At 35.8% G+C, this 22,758-nt stretch overlaps 1 protein-coding gene across 1 annotated transcript in view; it reads right to left on the bottom strand.

Moving 5' to 3' along the window:
* TEX11 (testis expressed 11) overlaps positions 1 to 22,758 on the bottom strand; it is a 299,352-nt gene that overhangs the window by 157,293 nt on the left and 119,301 nt on the right. Inside the window, exons 12-13 of the mRNA XM_032393867.1 lie at positions 17,448 to 17,529; positions 14,545 to 14,623 (exon numbers count right to left, since the gene is read on the bottom strand). Of these exons, the coding sequence (XP_032249758.1) occupies positions 14,545 to 14,623; positions 17,448 to 17,529 (161 nt within the window). The remainder of the gene's footprint in view (positions 1 to 14,544; positions 14,624 to 17,447; positions 17,530 to 22,758) is intronic.

Genomic DNA, 22,758 nt, shown 5'->3' with positions numbered 1-22,758 from the left:
GCATATGTTTCCATTAGCATGTCACTACCCTCTTTGAAAACCTTCAGTGGGTCCTTATTTGCCTATATCATAAAGTCCTTTAACTTGATTTTCAAGGATTTTCACAAACGACCCCAATTTACCTAACTTTATATCTCATTACAGCTTTTATATAAAATGCATGCTACAGCCTCTCTGATCCATTAATCATATTCTGAACAGATTATGTCGTCTCCCTATCTACTTGCTACAAATGTCCTTACTTCTCCTTTCCACTTTACTAAATTCTCTCCCATCTTCAAAGCCCAGCTGAAGTCTCACCTTCAAAGAACCCTTTCTGATGTTCCCAGTCCATTAATGATCTAGGCCTCTGCTGAATTCCTATACTAATTTGTCAGTTATCCTCATTTTCTATGCCCTATCTTATATTGTTATCTTTATACATATACTTTTTTCCAATAAGACTTGTAAGTTCCCTAAAAGAAGTTCCTATGCCTTCCATATGCTGCTCTTTACATACAAGATACTAAATTGGACTAAATTACTGTCTTTAAACCTGCCTTGTGCTCACATTTTTGCTCACTCTAATCTTCCTGCCAGAAATTCCTATTCATTCACCTATGCTGATCTACATTTTCTAAGTCCCCGTCTCCTCCATTTAGCATTCTCTGATCAACAGAGCCCACAGTGATCTTTCACCCCCTCCTCTAAATTCATATAGGATTTATCACTTTATCATGCATTTCTCATATCCTGCATTTTACTGTCAGTTGACTAATCATATATATGCTTAACTTGCTACAGCAGACTGTAAATTCATTAGAGGAATGTCTGTTTCTTATATTTTTTTAAGCTCCAACCAGACTCCAGACAACATGTTGCACCAGGCACAATTTTTGTTGATAAAATGTACTTAAATGTATCCAATGTGCTAAGGAAAATTGAACTCTTGTCTCCAAGAAGCAATCAACCTTAAAAAAAATCCCTTTAATTCCTCTTCCCATCTCAAACACCCTAAAACCAACTCCCCCCCCACCCCGCCGGGGGGGGAAAAACACATAAACCATCTATCCAAACCAAATACAGTGAAGATGCAAGAACTGAGTATATATTCTGTACCAACTTCCTTTCCTACAGACTGGAACTATTTTTTTCTAATAAACTCATTAACAATTTTTATTAAAACAAAAAATTCTAATGGATGCCCTACGAAGTATGTTGTATGGGTATCTGACCTGAAATGGGAAAGGAGACGAAAGAACCATGGTGATAATTCTTACCCGACAGTCAGCTTTGACAGTGGCTGTTAGATGAGAATATCCATGTAAGCATGATTAAATTAAATCCCAGGAGCCAGTAGATGTTTGCTTTTACTTCTTAGTGTCTGGTGATAACCTTTTAGATCTATCCCAGGAAGGAATTAGTGTTGAGAGTATTAGGTCTTCAATATTATATCTGTCTCTTTCCCTGGATTTTCAGGATATTATCTCACTCATCTCAGCATGCCATTTCTGCAAGCCACTCAAGTACTTGTTATTATATTATCAGAAGAATAAATTTCATTTAAACATATGATTTAAAAAATATGCTGCATTCCTGGGGCGCCTGGGTGGCTCAGTTGGGTTAAACGCCTGCCTTCAGTTCAGGTCATGATCCCAGGGTCCTTGGATCGAGCCCTGAGTCAGGCTCTGCTCAGTGGGGAGTCTGCTTCTCCCTCACTCTCTCCCTCTGCTCATGTGTCCCCGCCCCCTCAAATAAATAAATAAATAATATGCTGCATTCCTAAATATGACTGTACTGTATTTTAGAGCCAAAAACTTTTTGGAGGTAAGTCATTTTTATTTTTTAATGTTAAGTCTATGGAAAACTACTATTTACTGTATCAGATTTTCTCTAAACAGAAGTTTTCTAGAATTCATTTAATGTGTAGAATTGAGAGAGCTCTAAAACATTTTATTGTAATACTCAACAGTGAATTCAAAAACTACTAATAAAACAACAACAGGTCTTATATAATAGGAAGGTTGGGAACAAAGTGGTTAACCTGTAAGGCTTTCTGTTCCCCCCCTCTTTTTTTTTAAACTTGATGAGACTAAACAAACTGCTTTCCTTGTATCTAATTCTGACTTCCAAAAATTCTGATCTTGACTTCAGAAACCTGATTTTGCTTTTCTCTACTCTTGACTTTAGTTTGGCAATGTCAATCTGATCTCCTACAATCTTGTTCATATTTTTATGTTACATTGACTTTTCTAGATCACTTTATCTCAAGGTTTCTGACTATCTTGGTAGTCTTGTTCCAATTCAAAATCTCTTAGTTTGATTATTTGATTTGATATTCTTTTCACTGGTATGAACAGTAACTGATTAATCCTAAAAGGAAGGGTCTGAGCCATTTTACCAATAACAAGATATCTTAAGTGTAAGATTAGATATGATCTTTTTTCTTTTCCTTTTATTTTTTTAAGATTTTATTTATTTATTTTACCAAGAGACACAGCGAGAGAGGGAACACAAGCAGGGGGAGTGGGAGAGGGAGAAGCAGGCTTCCCGCTGAGCAGGGAGCCCGATGTGGAGCTCGATCCCAGGACCCTGGGATCATGACCTGAGCCGAAGGCAGACGCTTAACAACTGAGCCACCTAGGCGCCCCACATATGATCTTTTTTCTTTTAAAATTTTTATTATAGTCATGGTATGTTTATAGAATAAAAAATAAAATAGATAAAAATTTTGAAAAGAAAGAATTAAAGCTCAAGGTGAGAAGACGTAATAGTAACTTAGTTGTTGTAAAAGAGTTCAGGACCCCTAGATTTATAAATGAGACTTTTAAGTTATAGAAATCTTTAATAAATTACATACAGAAAACTGAAGGGGTGATGAAGACTGAAGAAGGAAAACTTTGATTTTTTTTTTTTTTTAAGAGAGCAACAGACTCCCTAACGTGGCTACTCAATGTGTGGTCCACAGACAAACATCATCAGCATCACATGGAAAGCTTATTAGAAATGCAGATCTCAAGCCTCACCCCAGACCTACTGAATTAGAATCTCTATCTTAACAAGATCTTGAGCTATTCATATACACATTAAAATCTGAGAAGCATTAACATAAAACAGCAAGAATCTGTTCAGAAAAAGGCATGCCAAATTAATCTTATTTTATCTTTTGACAAGTTTACTTAAATGATAAAGTCAGAGAGTAAACAGACATAATCTAACAATTTCAGGAAAAATCACCCATAATAACAGAATATCAAGCCATCTAACTGCTTTTGTATAATTTAAAGCATATGGTCTTCCTTTATTGTACCACCACATATCACCAGGATCTCCTAAGTGTGTCACCTAGAATTGTCTGCACACTAACTTCTAATGAAGCTTGACTAGAAAAGGTGAAATTAAAAAAAAAAAAAAAAAAAAAAGATCACTTGAGAGACATGGTATTTCCATCCATTTATCAATGTATTCAAAATTTTATCCTTGCATCAAGGTGCATCATCAGAAGCCTAGGTCTATACAACATTAGCTTAAAGTACATAGCAGAACTGCATTCACTATCTAAGTTAAGTTCTGCACACTTAGCTTTTATTGCTAAAACAAACTTCTCTATATAAAATATATTCTTTTGCTATAAAATTATCATTGTCCATTTTATAATGCAACTTCCTCTACTGTCTACAGATGCCAAGTGTGTAACATAAATGAGTGAAACAGACTATAAGAAAAAGTAACTGCCAGATATATAATGAAACCTTATTATTATTAGTTTTAAGGATTTTATTTATTTATTTATTTGACAGAGAGAGACACAGCGAGGGAGGGAACACAAGCAGGGGGAGTGGGAGAGGGAGAAGCAGGCTTCCTGCAGAGGAGGGAGCCCGATGTGGGGCCAGATCCCAGGACCCCGGGATCACGACCCGGGCCGAAGGCAGACGCCCAACGACTGAGCCACCCAGGCGTCCCTGAAACCTTATTATTAACTGAACAATGGTATAAGCATTGTTAACAACATAGTACAAACAGGTAAGAAAACAGAAGCTATACTTTAAATTTGAAATTTAAAAATAAAAACACTTAATTTATCAAATTTTCCTTTTGAAATTGATTTCTCTGTTGATTGGGAAATAGAAACCTGAAACTTTTCTATACCAATATGTCAATATCCACATGGGTTGACAGGAAAAAGTAGATGCCTACATGAAAATTTGAGTACTGTTATCAAGAGATGTCAGTTGGAAAGTGGAATGAATGAATGGCATCTGACCAAAAGCAATTAATGGCCACTACATCTGATATGCCTAAGTTGTCTAATTAGAATTCAATACCACATTATACTACAGTTCAATTTGTTGTTCTTCTTTCACATTAGTAGTATTAATTGAGAAAGGCAAAATAAATAGTTTTTCATTATCATAATGTTGGAAATGACAAAACATTTTACGAATTCAATCTTTGAATATGTAGTTTAGGTAATCACTTCTATCTCTGGAAGCCAATTTAAGCATAGAGAAGTGAGTCAGATTACTCTTTGCCAAATGAGTTTCCCAAAGAAATTACTTCACTAAGAACATATGAATTACAATTTTCATTTCTGTAATTACTTATGAATGCATTTGCAGAGAGAGAGAGATTCAGAGTGTTAATATGGGTTGTCATAGTCACCAAAGAGGTCAAGTCTTTGAGCTGAGGCAGAAATTTTCCCGTGGATGATATGAGCACGTTGAATTCTTTCAACAGTTCAAAAAATATCTCTTTATTTAGCACCTTGTCATGAATGCTGTGTTGCATCATACAGATCTCCCCTTCAGGACTGAAGTATTTATTTCCAGGTTGCTCTTTAGGAATTACCCTGAAGAGAGCCATCTCACCCAAGATTATGCCCCCTTTCCAGGGCAGGTGGCATCCAAGACTACTCAACACCAGGCTACAAGACATGGCCATCTTATTCTAACCGAAAACAATTCTGAAGGACCATCCCAGCTTCAGAGTTCCCGGTGCGGTAAGCTGAGGCCTTGCAACTCTACATTAGCCCAATTTCTCCTTTACCTAGTCCAGCATCCTTTTCTTCCTCCCCTCATAGGCACTGATCCTAAGAGCACCCCTCAATAAACTATGTGCACACTAAACACCATCTTAAAAGTCGGCCTTCAGGACACCCCAACCTTTAACAGCACCTCATCCAATAAGCCCCCTAACCTCCAAGAAATAGATGCAACTACTGTATTATGCATCAAATTTACCCAACAAAGCAATAATCTCTGTTGAAGCCACAGAAGATTATCCATCCATACATGTATTATTAACACATCCACATGTTTGAGTTTTAACTTTTTAGCACAAAGTGCTTCCTGGTAAATGATACAATTAATAGACATCTTATACTCTTAAAAAACACTTCAACCTTGTATTTAAATTTCAAATCAAGATTTATTTTAATAACTAACTATTGCAGAAATACCTTCTGTAGTCACACAAATTATGCTGACCAATCAATATTAAACTTGTAAAACACAGCAACAGTGTTCAAAAGTTCTGTCGTATCAAAATTCTCATTGACACCACCAATAAATATGCTTTACTGGGCAGTATTACATCTGTCTATGCAACAACAACAACAAAGAACAAATAACTCCCCTGGGGCGCCTGGGTGGCTCAGTCGTTAAGCGTCTGCCTTCGGCTCAGGTCATGATCCCAGGGTCCTGGGATCAAGCCCCGCATCAGGCTCCCTGCTTCTCCCTCTCCCACTCCCCCTGCTTGTGTTCCCTCTCTCGCTGTGTCTCTCTCTGTCAAATAAATAAATAAAATCTTTAAAAACAAAAAAACAAATAACCCCTTTTAAAGCAACCCGTCCAATAAATTACCAACCATATCTTCAATGTGCCAAACAACAGCATTTCGGATTAGATTTGCATTTGAAACTTAAGAACACATCTTGTGCCTCTCTCAATAGATACTCTTTTGTAAACTGTCATCTGTAAAAGTGTTTGACTCCTGGGCAATCTTTTTCCTTAATATATAACTATAAAATTGCATTTTATAACAGGATTGCTTATTTTATTCAGTTAAGTTTTCATGACATCACTTTTCTGTATACTAGCCACAGTTTCTCCTTTATTTTGCTTTATAATGAGCTTGTAAGTTGTATTCATTTGACACAGACACACTTTGTATATTAAACACACCAGAATCTTTTATTTCCATCACAAAGAAATTTGTTCTCTCTTATTTTCTTGAAATGCCCTCTCAGTCTAGCTTACATTCTCTCACTTTTAAAAAAGAAATGTGGGTGCCATAAACATTTAGTTTCCCCTTATATCTGCTCTACGAATAATAACAACACAAAAAAAGACAAGTGACAACTTGACACACAGGATAAGGTAGAAAATAAGGAAGTGTGTGGACTATGTCAAACTGGAGAATACACGCCCCAATGTCTAAAGGTGGCAATGGCCACTTAGCTCCAAATGATTGTTGCTTAGCAGGAATACTGACCAAATGTTTCCAGATTTTTCAAGAAAAGTCAGAAATCCAGATTTTTATTTAAAATTGTTAAATATTGGCAATTAATTCATCCTTATGCAACACATTTCTGGCCATATCCAGCTCACAGTCCACTGATTTGTGAACTCTGCTACATGATAAATTCCTTTAGAATGTAGAACTGGGGAGAAAAGTTTGTCAGTCTTAAACACAACATTCAGGAAATGAGGGACAAAAAAAAACTATGAGGTGTATATATAAAACAAACAATAAAATAACAAAAGCCCCTCCTTATAAGTAATTTCTTTAAATGTAAATGGATGAAACTCCAATCACAAGACAGAGATTGGAAGAATGGATAGAAAGAATCCAACTATATACTGTCCAGGAGAGACTCACTTTAGATTCAAAGACACAAACAGGTAGAAAGTGAAATGACAGAAGATATTCCATACAAATAGTAACCAAAAGTGAGCAGGGGTGGTTATAACGAAACCGACTTTAAATTTAAAAAGTTACAAAAGACAAAGAAAGACATTATACATTAATTAAAAATCCAATACCGCAAGAAAATATAACAATAATAACAGACCATCAATTTAAGAGAATTGAAGGTAAGATAGTGCTCTACAATAATAGTTGGAGACTTCAAGACCTCTTCTCAAAAATGGATAGAACCGGATGAAAGTAAGAAATAGAGGACTTTAACAACACAATAAACCAAGAGACATATACAGCACAGTCTACCCAATAACAGAATACACATTCTTCTCAAGGGCACATGGCACATTTTCCAGGATAGACCCAATGTTAGGCCACAAATTTAGTCTGAGTAGATTTGATTTCACTTATTTATTTATTTGTTTGTTTGTTTATACAGAGAGAGCACAAAAGCAGGGCGGAGGGCAGAGGGAGAGGGAGAGAGAGAATCTTAAGTAGGCTCCATGCCCACTGCGGAGCACAATGTGGGGGGTCGATTTCATGACTCTGAGATCATGACCTGAGCTGAAATCAGGAGTCAGAAACTCAACTGACTGAGCCACCCAGGCACCCCTCAATAGACTTAAACAACCAATGAAATGAAGAAGAAATCACAAGGGAAATTAGAAAAAACTTAAGACTGAATGAAAATGAGAATACAACCTACCAAAGCTTACAGGGAACAAAAAAAGTCATGCTAAGGGAGAAATTTATATCTATGAATGCTTACATTCAGTAACAAGAAAGATCTCAAATCAACAACCTAATTTTACAACTAAGGGAATAGGCAAAAGAAGAACAAACAAACTACAAAACTACCAGAAGGAAGGAAATAATAAAATTAGAGCAGAAATAAAAGAAATAGAGACTAGAATAACAATAGAAAAAAAAAAATCAATGAAACTAAGAGTTGGTTTTTTTGAAGAGATAAACAAAAGTGACAAATTTTTAGCTAGATTAAGAAGAAAAGAAGTGAATAAAATCAGAAATGAAAGAAAACAAATTACAACTGATGCCTCAAAAATTAAAATAATTATAAGGGACTACCATGAAAACTTATATACCAAATTGGATAACCTAGAAGAAATGCATGATTTCCTAGAAACACAACCACCTACGAAGCCTGAATCATTAAGAAACAGAAAACCTGACAGACCTATAACTAGCAAAAACACTGAAGCAGTAATCAAAAATCTCCCAACTAAGAAAAGCTCAGGATTAGATGGCTTTACTCCCAAATTCTACCAAATATTTAAAGAATAAATGCCAATCCTTCCCAAACTTCCAAGAAATTGGAGAAGGGAACACTTTGAAACTTATTTAATGAAGCCAGAATTACCCTGATATCAAAAGAACAACAACAACAACAAAAAAGAAAATACCAATGGCATTTTTCACAGAGGTAGAACAAGAATCCTAAAACTTATACAGAACCACAAATAACCCTGAATAGCCAAAGCAATCTTGAGAAAGAAGAACAAAGCTGGAGGTATCATGCTCCTGGATTTCACACTATACTACAAAGATACAATAATCAAAACAGTATAGTACTGGTATGAAAACACACACATAGATCAAAGGAATAAAACAGACCACCCAGGATAAACCCACACATATATATCAACCTCAATGGGGAAAAACTGAGAGCTTTTCCTCTATAGTCAGGAACAGGACAGGGATGTCCACTCTCACCACTGTTATTTAACATAGTACTGGAAGTCCTAGCCTCAGCAATCAGACAACACAAAGAAATAAAGGGCATCCACATCAGCAAGGAAGATGTCAAACTTTCACTATTCGCAGATGACATGATTCTCTATGTAGAAAACCTGAAAGACTCTACCAAAAAACTGCTAGAACTGATACACAAATTCAGCAAAGTTGCAGGATATAAAATCAACATACAGAAATATGTTGCATTCCTATACACCAATAATGAAGAAGCAGAAAGAGAAACCAAGGAACTGATCCCATTTACAATTGGACCAAAACCCGTAAGACACCTAGGAATAAACCTAACCAAAGAGGTAAAAGATCTGTACTCTAAAAACTATAAAACCCTGATGAAAGAAATTGAAGATGACACAAAGAAATGGAAAGACATTCCATGCTCACGGATTGGAAAAACAAATATTGTTCAAATGTCTACACTACCCAAAGCAATCTACACATTTGATGCAATCCCTATCAAAATACCAACAGCATTCTTCCCAGAGCTAGAACAAACAATCCTAAAATTTGTATGGAACCACCAAAGACCCCAAACAGCCAAAGCAATCTTGATAGAGAAAAGCAAAGCTGGAGGCATCATGATTCCAGACATCAAGCTATATTACAAAGCTGTAGTGATCAGGACAGTATGGTACTGGCACAAAAACAGACACTTAGATCAATGGAACAGAATAGAAAACTCAGAAATGAAGCCACAACTATATGGTCAACTAATCTTCAACAAAGCAGGAAAGAATATCCAATGGAAAAAAAGACAGTCTCTTCAACAAATGGTGTTGGGAAAACTGGACAGTAAAATGTAGAAGAGTGAAACTGGACCACTTTCTTACACCATACACAAAAATAAATTCAAAATGGATGAAAGACCTAAATGTGAGACAGGAAACCATCAACATTCTAGAGGAGAGCACAGGCAGCAACCTCGTTGACTTTAGCCGCAGCAACTTCCTACTAGACATGTCTATGGAGACAAGAGAAACAAAAGCAAAAATGAACTACTGGGGCTTCATCAAGATAAAAAGCTTCTGCACAGCAAAGGAAAATATCAATAAAACTAAAAGGCAGCTTACATAATGGGATAAGATATTAGCAAATGACATGTTTGATAAAGGGTTAGTATCTAAAATCTATAAAATAAAGAACTAATCAAACTCAACACCCAAACAACAAATAATCCAGTTAAGAAATAGGCAAAAGACAGGAATAGACAGACATGTTTCCAAAGAAGACATCCAGATGGCTAACAGATACATGAAAAGATTAAAAGATTCTTAACATCAACTCATCATCAGGGAAATACATAACAAAACCATGATGAAATACCACCTCACGGGACACCTGGGCGGCTCAGTCAGTTGGGCGTCTGCCTTCGGCTCAGGTCATGATCCCAGGGTCCTGGGATCGAGTTCCGCATCGGGCTCCCTGCTCAGCGGGGAGTCTGCTTCTCCCTCTGCCTGCTCTACCTGCCATTCCCCCTGCTTGTGCTCTCTCTCTCTCCGACAAATAAATAAATAAATAAATAAATAAAAAGAAATACCACCTCACACCAGTCTGAATGCCTAAAATTAACAACCCAAGAAACAATAGGTGTTGGCGAGGATGTGGAGAAAGGGAAACCCTCTTACACTATTGGTGGGAATGCAAACTGGTCCAGCCACTCTGGAAAACAGTATGGAGGTGCCTCAAAAAGTTAAAAATAGAGCTACCCTGTGACCCAGGAACTGCACTACTAGGTATTTACCCAAAGGGTATAAAAATACTAATTCGAAGGGGCACATCCACCCCAATGTTTATAGCAGCATTATCAACAATAGCTAAATTATGGAAAGAATCCAAAGGTCCATCAACGGATGAGTGGATAAAGAAGATGTGGTATATATATACAATGGAATATTACCCAGCCATAAAAAAGAATGAAATCTTGCCATTTGCAAGGATGTAGATGGAACTATAGAGTATTGTGCAAGTGAAGTAAGTCAGAAAAAGACAAATACCATGATTTCACTCATATGTGGAGTTTAAGAAACAAAAGAGATGAACGTGTGGGAAGGGAAAAAAAAAGAGAGGGAAGCAAAACATAAGAGACTCTTAACGACAGAGAACAAACTCAGGGTTGATGGAGGGGCGGTGGGTGGGGGATGGGCTAAACAGGTGATGGGTATTAAGGAGAGCAGTTGTTGTGTTGAGCACTGGGTGTTGTATGTAAGTGATGAATCATTAAATTCTACTCCTGAAACCAATATTACACTATATGTTAACTAATTAGAGTTTAAATAAAATTTTGAAGAAAAAAATTAGAAAAAAAAGAAACTGTGTGGTCCAGAAACCTAAAATATATACTATCTTGTCCTTTAAGAGAAAGTTTGCTACTGTGAATTGGATGAAGACAGCTGGAATGCCTATAAAATCTGAAGATAACATAAACTGGGAAGAGAAGTTAAATACACCACATGACAGAATTAAAATTCACAGGATTAGAACAACTAAAAAAAATAGGCTATAACAATCAGGTTGCAACTTAATAGCTTATAAAATACATGTGGGATAATATAAAATATATATTGATCTCTGCCCCTGGTTCCTAGCACAGAGATCTAAAACCCTTGTCATTTCCTAAGTGATAAGAACACTAGGAGCATCTCTTGTTCCAATATTTGTTTTTTACCCCATCCCTGACACAGAGCTCCTAAAACTCCTATAAATTCCTAAGTGATAAGAGCTCTAGCAGCATCTTTTGTTCTACTGAGGTTATTCTGGATGGCTCCTGGATGGGGGTTGATCACCAGAATGACCAAGCCATGATTAGAAGCTTGGAATTTTCAGCTCCACCCCAAATCCTTCAGAGAAGAGAGAAGGACTGGAAATAGAATTAGTAATTGATCGTGCTTACGTGAGAAGGTCTCCATAAAACCCCAATAGTGCAGGGTCCAGAGAGCTTCCTGGCTAGTAAACGTATTCACACCAGGAGGGTACCACATCCCAACTCCATATGGACAGAAGCGCCTGTGCACGGAATTCTCCCAGATCTCACCCTATGTATCTCTTCATCTGGCTATTCATCTGTATCCTTTATCATGTCCTTCAATAAACTGGTAAACATAAGTTAAGTGTTTCCCTGAGTTTTGTGAGCCACTCTAACAAATTAATTGAACCTGAGGAGGGGGGGTGTTAGAACCTCTGATCTATATCCAGTTGGTCAGAAACACAGGTGATAACCTGGACTTGCAACTGGCTTCTGAAGTATTGGGGGGGGGGCAGTCTTGTGAGACCAAGCCCTTAAACTGTGGGATCTGATGTTATCTCCAGGTAGACAGTGTCAGAATTGAGTTGAATTGCAGGACACCCAACTAGTGTCACAAAGAATTGCTTGGTGTGGGGAAAAACCTCCACATATTTAGTGACAAGAAGTGAAATGTTTTGTGTGAGTAGTAAAGGATACTCACAGCGAAGAAATATACATGGGAAAAACACACAGTAGGAAAGAACTAGGTTTTTTCCTTTTAGTGTGGCCACTGGGTACTTATTCAATCACAAAAGTAAAGGATATTGAATTCAGAGATAAGAGCAAATGATATTGTAAAGATCTAGTTTTCTAAGCCCCGTAAATTCACTATGTGATGTGGCTGTAAGAAAAGCGCTAATCTTAGCATTGGCTTCATTAAAAGAAACATAGGCTCTAGAACAGTGCTGCCCAGTTGAACTTCCTATGATACTGGAATTGTTCTCTATCTGCGCTGTTCAGTAAGCTACAGCCACTCACCACATGTGGTTAATGAAACTTGATATATCTAGTGTGACTAAGGTACTAAATCTTTTTATTTTGTTTAATTTTAGTTAATTTAAATTTAAATAGCTATACGTGGCTTGCTACAATACTGGATAGTGCAGGTTTAGAACATTTAGAACATAAAAAGTAGGTACTATTGGTTAGACCACATCTGTAGTATTATGTTCATTTCCAGTTACCATACTTACAAACTAGAAGTGACTGACCAATATTAATGAACAATGTTAGAATGAAGTGGGGAAGAACTGTCAAGTAAAAGATTTTGATGTTACCACATGGCAGAACTAGCAGCCTTAGAAATTACTGGAAAATATGTATCAATTGTATATAAGAAAAAATTGTGTGTTCCGGCTTTGTAGAAACATAACAATCATTTCTCATCCAAGAAGTCATGTCAGGTAGGAGACTGGTCTGCAACAATGGTTGGTAAGCTATAGCTTGCAGGCCAAATCCAACCAGCCACCTGTTTTTGTAAATAAAGCTTTATTAGAACACAGTCGTTTCCATTTATTTACAGATTTTCTATGGCTGCTTTCACTGTAAGAGCAGAGTAAAGGAAGTGTTACAGAGAATTTATGGTTTACAAAGGCTAAAATACCACCTGGCCCTTTACAGAAAATGTTTACTAACCTAAAATAGTGATTCTCAGAACCACTTAAAGGAACTAATAAAGAATAGAGGTCTGGACTTGTTGGATTAAGGCAAGGCCTGTGATCTCTGTATTTTTAAAAAGTTCCCTAGTGATCATTTTGTATAACAGTTTTATTGAGGTATAATTCCCATACCATACAAGCATCCATTTAAAGTACACAATTCAATGGTTTTTAGTATATTCACAGAGTTGTACAACCATCACCCAATCAATTTTAAAACACTATTATCACGTCAAAAAGAAATGCCATACCCATTAGCAGTCTCTCCCCATTTTCCCCAAGTCTCACAGCCCTAGGCAACCACTAATCTACCTCCTGTCTCTATAAATGTACCTATTCTGGAAATATTATATAAATGGAATGATATAATATATGATCTTTGTGACCGGCTTCTTTCACTTAGCATAATGTTTTTAAGGTTCATCCATGTTATAACATATATCAGTACTCTGTTTCTTTTTCTTAAATTTTTAAAGGTTTGAATTCTAGTTAGTTAACAGTGTTATATTAATCTCAGGTGTACAATATAGTAATTCAACAGTTCCATACATCACCCTTTATTGCCAAATAATATTCCATGCTATGGGTATACCACATTTTGTTTACCTATTCATCAGTTGATAGACATTTTTAATTGTTTCCACATTTGAGTATTAAGAATAACGTTGTTATGAACATTCACATGTAAGTGTTTTATGGACATACGTTTTCTATTTAACTCAGGAATGGAATTGTTGGGTCATATGGTAACTCTCCATTTAACTCACTGAGGAACTAAGAGACTGTTTTAAAAGCAGCTGCACAATTTTACCATCCCACCATCAGTGTATGAGGGTTACAATTTCTCTACATCCTTGCCAACATCTGTTGTTATCTGTCTTTTTGATTATAGCCATCCTAGTGGGTGAAGTGGTTTCTCGTTGTGGTTTTGATTGGCATTTCTCTGATGGCTAATGATGCTGAGCATCTTTTCAAGTGCTTATTCCCCAGTAATTCTGATGCACACTGAAGTCTGGGAACCATGAAGAGGTCTGTAAATACTTTAAGATCCCTTTCGACACTAATGGTCCCATAAGGATAGAGCCAGAGAGGTGCATTACTCGTAGAACTGCACTTGCTCATGCCTTCCTGTTCCACCTGACACTGCCCTGTAGGTTAACCTAGGCTTAACTCCTGTTTTTCACAGCCCCGACTACCTTATTCTTTTCTCCTTTTATTTCTTTTTCAAAATTTTACTGTTAATTTTAAAATTAACTTGACTTTTGACTGTTTAAATCATTAAGCAAGCACTTCCATCTTCTAATTTGATCAGCACAATGGCAAATGTGGTGCCCTGTGAATACGGATGGATATAAATGGATATATTCAATATATATTAATGGAAACCTTAAAAAATGTTAGTCTTTAAAGAAAAGAAAATCAATTCTACTGTACCGTTCATGATCCATCAGCAGTGTAGCAACGTTCAGACAAAAGTCTAGAGACATGTCAAGATGCATTATTTCCATAACAGCTAAAAAAGAAAACAAGTGAAATAATCGTATCAGTTTCATTCCTGAGGAAGCTTAGCTATTTTCAGTAATTTTCCTCTGTTCAAAATCTACTTTCTAAACATTTGCCATATACCATGCCTTGCCTAATAATTTATCAAAATCTTTTTATAAAATGGTAACATCCAATGCCAGAGTGTAGTGAAACAGGTACTCTTCTATGGATGGCAAAGTAACTTGGTACAATCTTTTTGAAAAGCAATTTGGCAATAATGTATGCTAAGAACACAGTGGTTAAAAGCTTGGGACCTGAAGTCAGACAGACTTATATTTGAAACCATTTGCCACCTACATGGCTATAGGCAAGTTACTTAGTTTTTCTGTGCCTTAGTTTTGTCATCTGTAAAATGGGAATGTATCACCAATCTCTTAGGTTTGTTGAGAGGGTTACATGAGATAATGAATGTAAATTACATAGCAAAGAGAGTAAGCATTCAGCAAATGACAGTGACTATTATTATTACGTATTCCCTCTACTGCAAAAAGTGTACTTCTGAAAAGTCATCTGAAATAAGGGAAAATGTTTATAAGCAAAGATATTAAAATCAGTGTAGATTATAATAATAAAAAGGAACTATATTCTTGAGTGTTCACTATAGGTAGGTGATAAACTATTACAAAAACCATTTAAAGTGTTGAGTATGAAATAACATAGAAAAAATGAATATGCTCTAGTATGAAAAATGTTTGTAAGATCAGTAAGTGAAAAATCAGGAAATAAAGCCTGCATGTACTATATGGTCAAAATTCTATAAAACAAACAAATTTAACCAAAATAGAAAAAGCTCTGAAAATAAATGATCAAACTGCTAGAAGTGAGTGTTCAGACTATTTATTTACCAAATATCTAGTGAGTGTATTCTCTGTGCCAGAAACTGTGCTTGGTGCTAAGAACCCAGTAGTGGACAACACACACAAAAATCCCTATTGTCAAGGAACTTATATTCCAGTGAATGGCGGGACCATGGATATTTTTAGTATTTTCCAAAAGTTTCTTTAATGGGTATGTGCTACCCTTTCATAATAAAAAAAAAATTTGTATGTTTTTCCACTTTTTCTACTACAAAAAATACCAGTGAAATTCTAATACCAGCAGTTAGACTGACCATTCTAAGAGTAAAGTACTTCCACTAGCAAAGAAATGAATGGACTACAAAAACGCAAGTTTCATACATTCTCTCAATACAACAAAGTAAAAGATAATTTAATATTTTAAGGTATAGAAAAGTTGGATTCAGGGAAGTCTCCTAATTTGTAATCTAACATTGCGACTTCATTACTCTGAATATCAAGAGACTAGATTAAATAAAAACAATATGGGCATAAAGAACAGTTTCATTTTAAACTCTGCTTTTTATCTGCATTTTGATAAATATTATAATGGGGCATTCTAATCTAAGATTAGTCAACTTTAAAGTAGGTGACTCCATAATCACTTTGCTCTTCCTATATTGTATTGGTTTGAGTAAGCCTATTCCTCTAATTGGTTAGTTGGTTTGTTTATTCTCCTAGTGGAAAAAAAGTAGAGTTGTCTTCCTGGTTCCTAACATTCTTCAACCTGTGTATACTGAGATGATACTGTTACCTAGAGATACAGAATCCTCTATACACTTCAGCTTCTAAGGTCTCCTAGTGATTAGCTAAAACTCTAGAGGTCACAGAAAGTTTCAGAAGTACTAAATTAGAACTAAATTTAGAGCTACTACCAAATTTGATTATTATCCTATTTATTAAAAATTGTTATTATCTATGGGATAGTTATTATACTAGCATATAATTTTATATAGTAAAAATAATATACCTCTATAATGCAACTATACTTTTATATAGAAAAAAATAAAGCACATACACATTAAAAGAATTTAAATTATTTTTACGGCTAAACATAATTGAAATACTGTTAAGGGGCCAGTGTGCATAGAGAGACTTTTTGCAGTAGTAACAGTAATAATAATAGCTACAATAATAGGTAACAAGTTTTGCACACTAACTCTGCACCAGGCATGCTGCTAAATGCTTTATATACATTTTCTCAAGGATTCTCAAAATAACACAATGAGGTAGACATTATTATTATATCTCTTTTAAAGACGAAGAAACTGAAGCAAGGGAAAAATTAAGTGACTTGCCAAATGACTCAAAGATGTGTATCAGGATGTTTACTCTGTGAGGTGTACATTCTAGACCCTTAAGAATTCTGAAAAAGGGGCACCTGAGTGGTGCAGTCCGTTAAGCGTCCACTCTTGGTTTCAGCTCAGGTCGTGATCTCAGGGTCATGAGATCAAGCCCCATGTCAAGCTCCACACTCAGCACGGAGTCTGCCTAAGACTCTCTCTCCCTTTCCCTTTGCCTTTCCCCTACCTTCTAAAATAATAAATAAATCTTAAAAAAAAAAGAATTTTGAAAAACAAACAGCAATGTTTATACAAGTAATAATAAAAAGCACAGCAGTACAAAGGCTTTTTCTACCCAAAGTTAATCTTTTTTCATGGTGTTAGACAACTTCAGAAGGGCAGCTGCAATTTTTGCTAAACTGAAAAAAAAAAAAAAAAACAAATAGTTTTTATTCACCTCTTTTTTTTTTACTACCCATTAAATTTGCAACTATTCCCTCTTCCTTCTCTTTTTCTTCCTAGCTGACAGGCTTCTCCTTATCCTATGTGATCAATTTCCTTCTCAGTCACCATCAAATTGCACTTATTGTTAGCATACTATAAAAGATCCTATATTAAACAAACTGGTAATGATATTTCAAAATTGTGTGTTCTTCACACACAGAGATGATACCTTCAAGGAGTTCTTCATTAGCTATTTCACTCTTCAAGAGGATTTTCATCTTTAAGAAAAGCCCAGCTGGATCTAAATGTTCCTATTTTAAACAGAGAAATCACAATGACATTAAAACTGTAGAATGTAAAAGACAATTTTCAAGTAATTGCCTGTTTTATTCAACCACAGCAGAATGACTCATGATCAAAGAAAATCAAAATTATAAAAGATCAGATCATAAAATCCGGTTTATCCCTGAGGATATTTTCTGGTATTTTATTTAATTTAAATGAAATAATACAAGGAAAAAAACATTTAAACATTTGATTGAGTGGCAAGCACTTAACGGCAAGATCAATACTTAAACTGTGTGAATGTAAGGCCATATTCTGGACTTGATAAGCAAAACTCCACATGTCAATTATATTTGCTTTCTTTTGAGATTTTAGCAACAACAAAGGTCCTTTGGAAACATGGTTGAATGAAATGAAAACGTACTGTCTTCCCTATAGCATTATGCCAGTCATATTTACTATTAATAACAATGTACTCTGAATGGTCTTTCCAAATCCTTGTTAGCTGGTTCTACACTATCTGTGGTCTCTTGCCTGGTTCCGCTTTTGCCTGACAGGATACATATTTAAACAGCTGGCTCAGATTAAAAGGGCAGTCTAGGCCCACAGAAGAGAACCCTTCTCTCTACAAAGGCATTTAGCCTCTACATGAACATTGTACTCATTAGCTCCAACCTTGGCAAATAATTATAGCAATTCATGTGTGAGATGCCTTAAGAATGGGAAGTTAGGGAAAGGATGCACTGGTATTAAAAGGGTTTGCAAATATAGACGCCATCAGTACAAATAATAAACCGAGGTTGCAAATTTTAATTTACTGCATTGCCACATTTTCTGACAGACATGTTGGAATAGGTCCAGGAGTCAATCCCCTTTTACTTTCAGAGATGTACAGGTCTTCCAGAGCTTGGCAGGATCTGTTTTCCTTCAGTCTACTATACTCACACAAGTTGACATTCTGGTTTTCCCTTTGATTTCATCACCAAACAACTCCAGAGAATGGACAACACTTTGCTTTCATTGTATAATCATGGATTCACTTCTATAAACATTTGCACTGTAGGGTATATCCTTGTCTCCTGAAACTACACTTTCAGAAATCATAACTACCTGTTAAATCCATCAGCTTTCTCCCTATAATTAATATCCTTGTCTTTTCTGTAACTTTTCTCACTGTTTTTTCTCACTCTTATTCCTTAGATTTCTACTTACTTTTTTTTTTTCTTTTTGCCAAACAGTTATTGGAAAAAAAGGATCCAAGTACAACAAATTTTCAAGGCAAGTTATCTATAAATCCTGTTTTGCAGATGAGAAACCTGAGGCCCAGATGGAGTAACTTACACACAATGACATAGTTGGTAAGTGGTAGAACTGAACTTTGAATTCAGATCTTTCTGACTCTAAGGGCCATAATCTTTCCTGTAATATGCCATCTCTCATGAAGCTCTTTCTACACTTGGCCTCCTTTCTATTTATTGTCCAGTTCTCCTGCAAGCTTTAAAGATAAGTTTGCCATTTTCTTAGTGCAAAGTTTATCACATACACACACGATTATATAAAATACATATGCAGAGTCTACAGAATAAAGATAAAACAAACACCCATGCACTAATCACACAGATAAAGAAACAGAATACGACCACCACAGGCCTCTTGTATACTCTTGCCCATTTGCAACCTCCTATCTTCCCCACAAAGGTAAACACCACCTTGAATTTTGTGCAGTAATTCCCTTTCTCTTCTTTATAGATACTCAATATATTGTTTAGTTTTGCCTGCATTTCACTTCACTAAAACAGAAATATAAATTCTTCTTGGACGTGCTTCTTTCGTTCAATGTCATGATTTTCAGATTCATTTATGTTGATACATGGAATTTATTTGTTTTCATTACTGTATACCAAGGTCTTCAAAGGGTATTCCTTGATCAGCATTACCTGAAAACCTATTAGAAATGCAGGTCTCACCCCAAATCTACTGAATCAGAAAATATGGGTAGGGCCCAATAAACTATGTATGTGTGTGTATTATTTTTAAGAAAATGGATAAAATTATTACTATTGATTTGCATTATGAGAAGTTTCCATTTCAACATAAATTTTAGTACTTATTTAGTAAGGTAATAAATAAGAACACTGCATTTTAATAGGAAATCTAGTTAATACTTATGCATGCTAAAGTTTGAGAATGACTATTGTACAGTATTCCATTGCATGAATATATCAAAATTTATCTACCTATTCTACTTTAGACATCAAAGTTATTTTCAACCCAATTGCTATTTTGAACAATCCTTGCATCAGCTTCTGTACAATCTCCTAGTATAAAAATGCAACAACTTTTTTTCCAAAGTATATACCTAGGAGTGAAGTTGCTGGGTGGTTGGATATGGTTAAGTTCAACTTTATCAAGTAATCTCAAACTGGTATCCAAAGTAGCTGTATCATGGGATGCCTGGGTGGCTCAGTCAGTTGAGCGTCCAACTCTTGATTTCAGCTCAGGTCATGATCTCAGGGTCAAGAGATCGAGCCCTGTGTCACACTCTGTGCTGAGCACGGAGACTGCTTGCTCCTCTCCCTTTGTTCTACCCCCTGGCCCCCACTCGCTCACTCATGCTCTCTGTCTCTCTCAAGTAAATAAATAAACTCTTCAAAGTAGCTGTATCAATGCTCAAAAAACTAGGAGTGGAAGGGCACTTACTCAACCTGACAAAGGCCATCTATGAAAAACTCACAGCTAACACCATACTGAATGGTGAAATACTGAAAGATTTCTCCCTATGATCAGGAACAAGAAAAAGAAGTCTGCTCTTGCCACTTCTATTCAAAATTGTAATGGACATACTTGCCAGGCAATTAGGGGAGAAAAAGAGATAAAAGGCACCAGACTGGAAGGAAGAAGGAAAATTATCTCTATTTGCAGATAACATGATCTTGTTTATAGAAAATCCTATTCCCTATAAAAATACCAATAGTATTTTACACAGAACTAGAACAAATAATCCTAAATATATATGAAACCACAAAAGACCCCCCCCAATAGCCAAAGCAATCTTGAAAAAGAAAAGCAAAGCTGGAGGCCTCACAAGTCAGGCCTTCAAGTTATATTATAAAGCTGTAGTGATCAAAACAGTATGGTATTGGCACAAAAACAGACACATAGATCAATGGAACAGAAAACCAAGAAATGAACCCACAATTATAAGGTCAATTGATCTTCAACAAAGCAGAAAAGAATATCCAATGGGAAAAAGAGTCTCCTCAACAAATGGTGTTGGGAAAACTGGATAGGAACATGCAAAAGAATGAAACTGGACCACTTTCTTACACCACACACAAAAATAAATTCAAAATGGATAAAAGACCTAAATGTGAGATAGGAAACCATAAAAATCCTAGAAGAGAGCACAGGCAGTAACCTCTCTGACATCAGCCATAGCAACTTTTTCTAGATAGGTTCCCTGAAGCAAGGGAAACAAAAGCAAAAATAAACTATTGGGATTACTTCAAAATAAAAAGCTTCTGCACAGTCAAGGAAAAAAATCAACAAAACTAAAAGGTAATCTAAGGAATCACAGAGATTATTTGCAAATGACATATCCTATAAAGGGTTAGTATCTAACATATATAAAGAATTTACACAACTCAAAACCCTAAAACCAAATAATCCAATTAAAAAATGGGCAGAAGACATGGGACAGACATTTCTCCAAAAAGACATACAGATGGGCAACAGACACATGAAAAGATGCTCAACATCACTCATCATCAGGGAAACATAAATCAAAACCACCATGAGATATCACCTCATACCTGTCAGAACGGCTAAAATCAACAACACAAGAAACAACAGGTATTGCTGAGGATGTGGAGAAAAGGAACCCTTCTACACTGTTGGTGGGAATGAAAACTGGTTGCAGCCACTCTGGAAAACAGTATGGAGCTTCCTCAAAAAATTAAAATAGAACTACCCTATGATCCAGCAATCACACTACTGGGTACTTACGCAAAGAATACAAAAACACTAACTCAAAGGGATACATGCACCCCTATTTTTATAGCAGCATTACTTATCATACCCAAGGTATTGAAACAGACCAAATGTCCATCAACTGATGAATGGATGATGAAGATGTGGTACACACACACACACACACACACAGGAATTTTATTCAGCCATAAAAAGAAGGAAATCTTGCCATTTGCAATGACATTGATGGAGCTAGAGAGTATACTGCTAAGCGAAATAAGTCAGAAAAAGACAAATACCATATGATTTCCCTCATCTGTGGAATTTAAGAAATAAAACAATGGACAATGAAAAAAAGAGAAAAATCGAAAAACAGATTCTTAACTATAGAGAACAAACTGATGGTTACCAGAAAGGAGGTGGGTGGGGGGATGGATGAAATCGGTGAAGAGGATTAAGAGTACACCTAACATGATGAGCACTGAGTAATGTATGGAATTGCTGAATCAGTATATTGTACACCTGAAACTAGTATAACACTGTATGTTAAATATACTGGAATTAAAATTTTAAAAAATAAGCTGTAATAGAAACAGTGCACTTATGTAAAAAGAGGGGGAAAAAAAAGAATGAGATCTTGCTATTTGCAACAACATGAATGGATCTACAGGGTATTATGCTGTGAAATAAGTCAGAGAAAGACAAATACCATATAATTTCACTTATATGTGGAATCTCAAAAACAAAAGAAAACACAACAAACAGAAACAGACTCATAAATACAGAGAACAAACTGATGGTTGCTAGAGGGGAGGAGAGTGAGGGCAAGGGCAGAATAGGTGAAGGGGATTAAGAGGTACAAACTTCCAATTAGAAAACAAGTCATAGGGATGAAAAGTATAATGCAGGGAATATTTTAACAATGTTGTATGCTGACAGATGGTAACTACCCTTATTACGGTGAGTATTTTATAATGTATATAACTGTTGAATCACTATGTTGTACACCTGGAGTAATAACACTGTATGTCAACTATATTTCAACAATAAAAATTAAAATCCTAAGAAATTTAATAAAAACCTATTAAAGCTAAAAATTAGTTCAGAAAGATTCCAACATCCGTATTTTAAAAATCAATGGTATTTCTATATACTAACCATAAACAATCCAAAATTGAAGTTAAGAAAATAATTCCATTTTTTTAAAAGATTTTATTTATTTGACAGAGAGAGACACAGCGACAGAGGGAACACAAGCAGGGGGAGTGGGAGAGGGAGAAGTAGGC

Source organism: Phoca vitulina, unplaced genomic scaffold (genome assembly GCF_004348235.1).
Source record: "Phoca vitulina isolate PV1807 unplaced genomic scaffold, GSC_HSeal_1.0 scaffold77, whole genome shotgun sequence".
In the NCBI taxonomy this organism is placed as follows: Eukaryota; Metazoa; Chordata; class Mammalia; order Carnivora; family Phocidae; genus Phoca; species Phoca vitulina.
The sequence above is the reverse complement of the archived record's forward strand: the minus strand, read 5'-3'. Positions and strand labels throughout refer to the sequence as shown.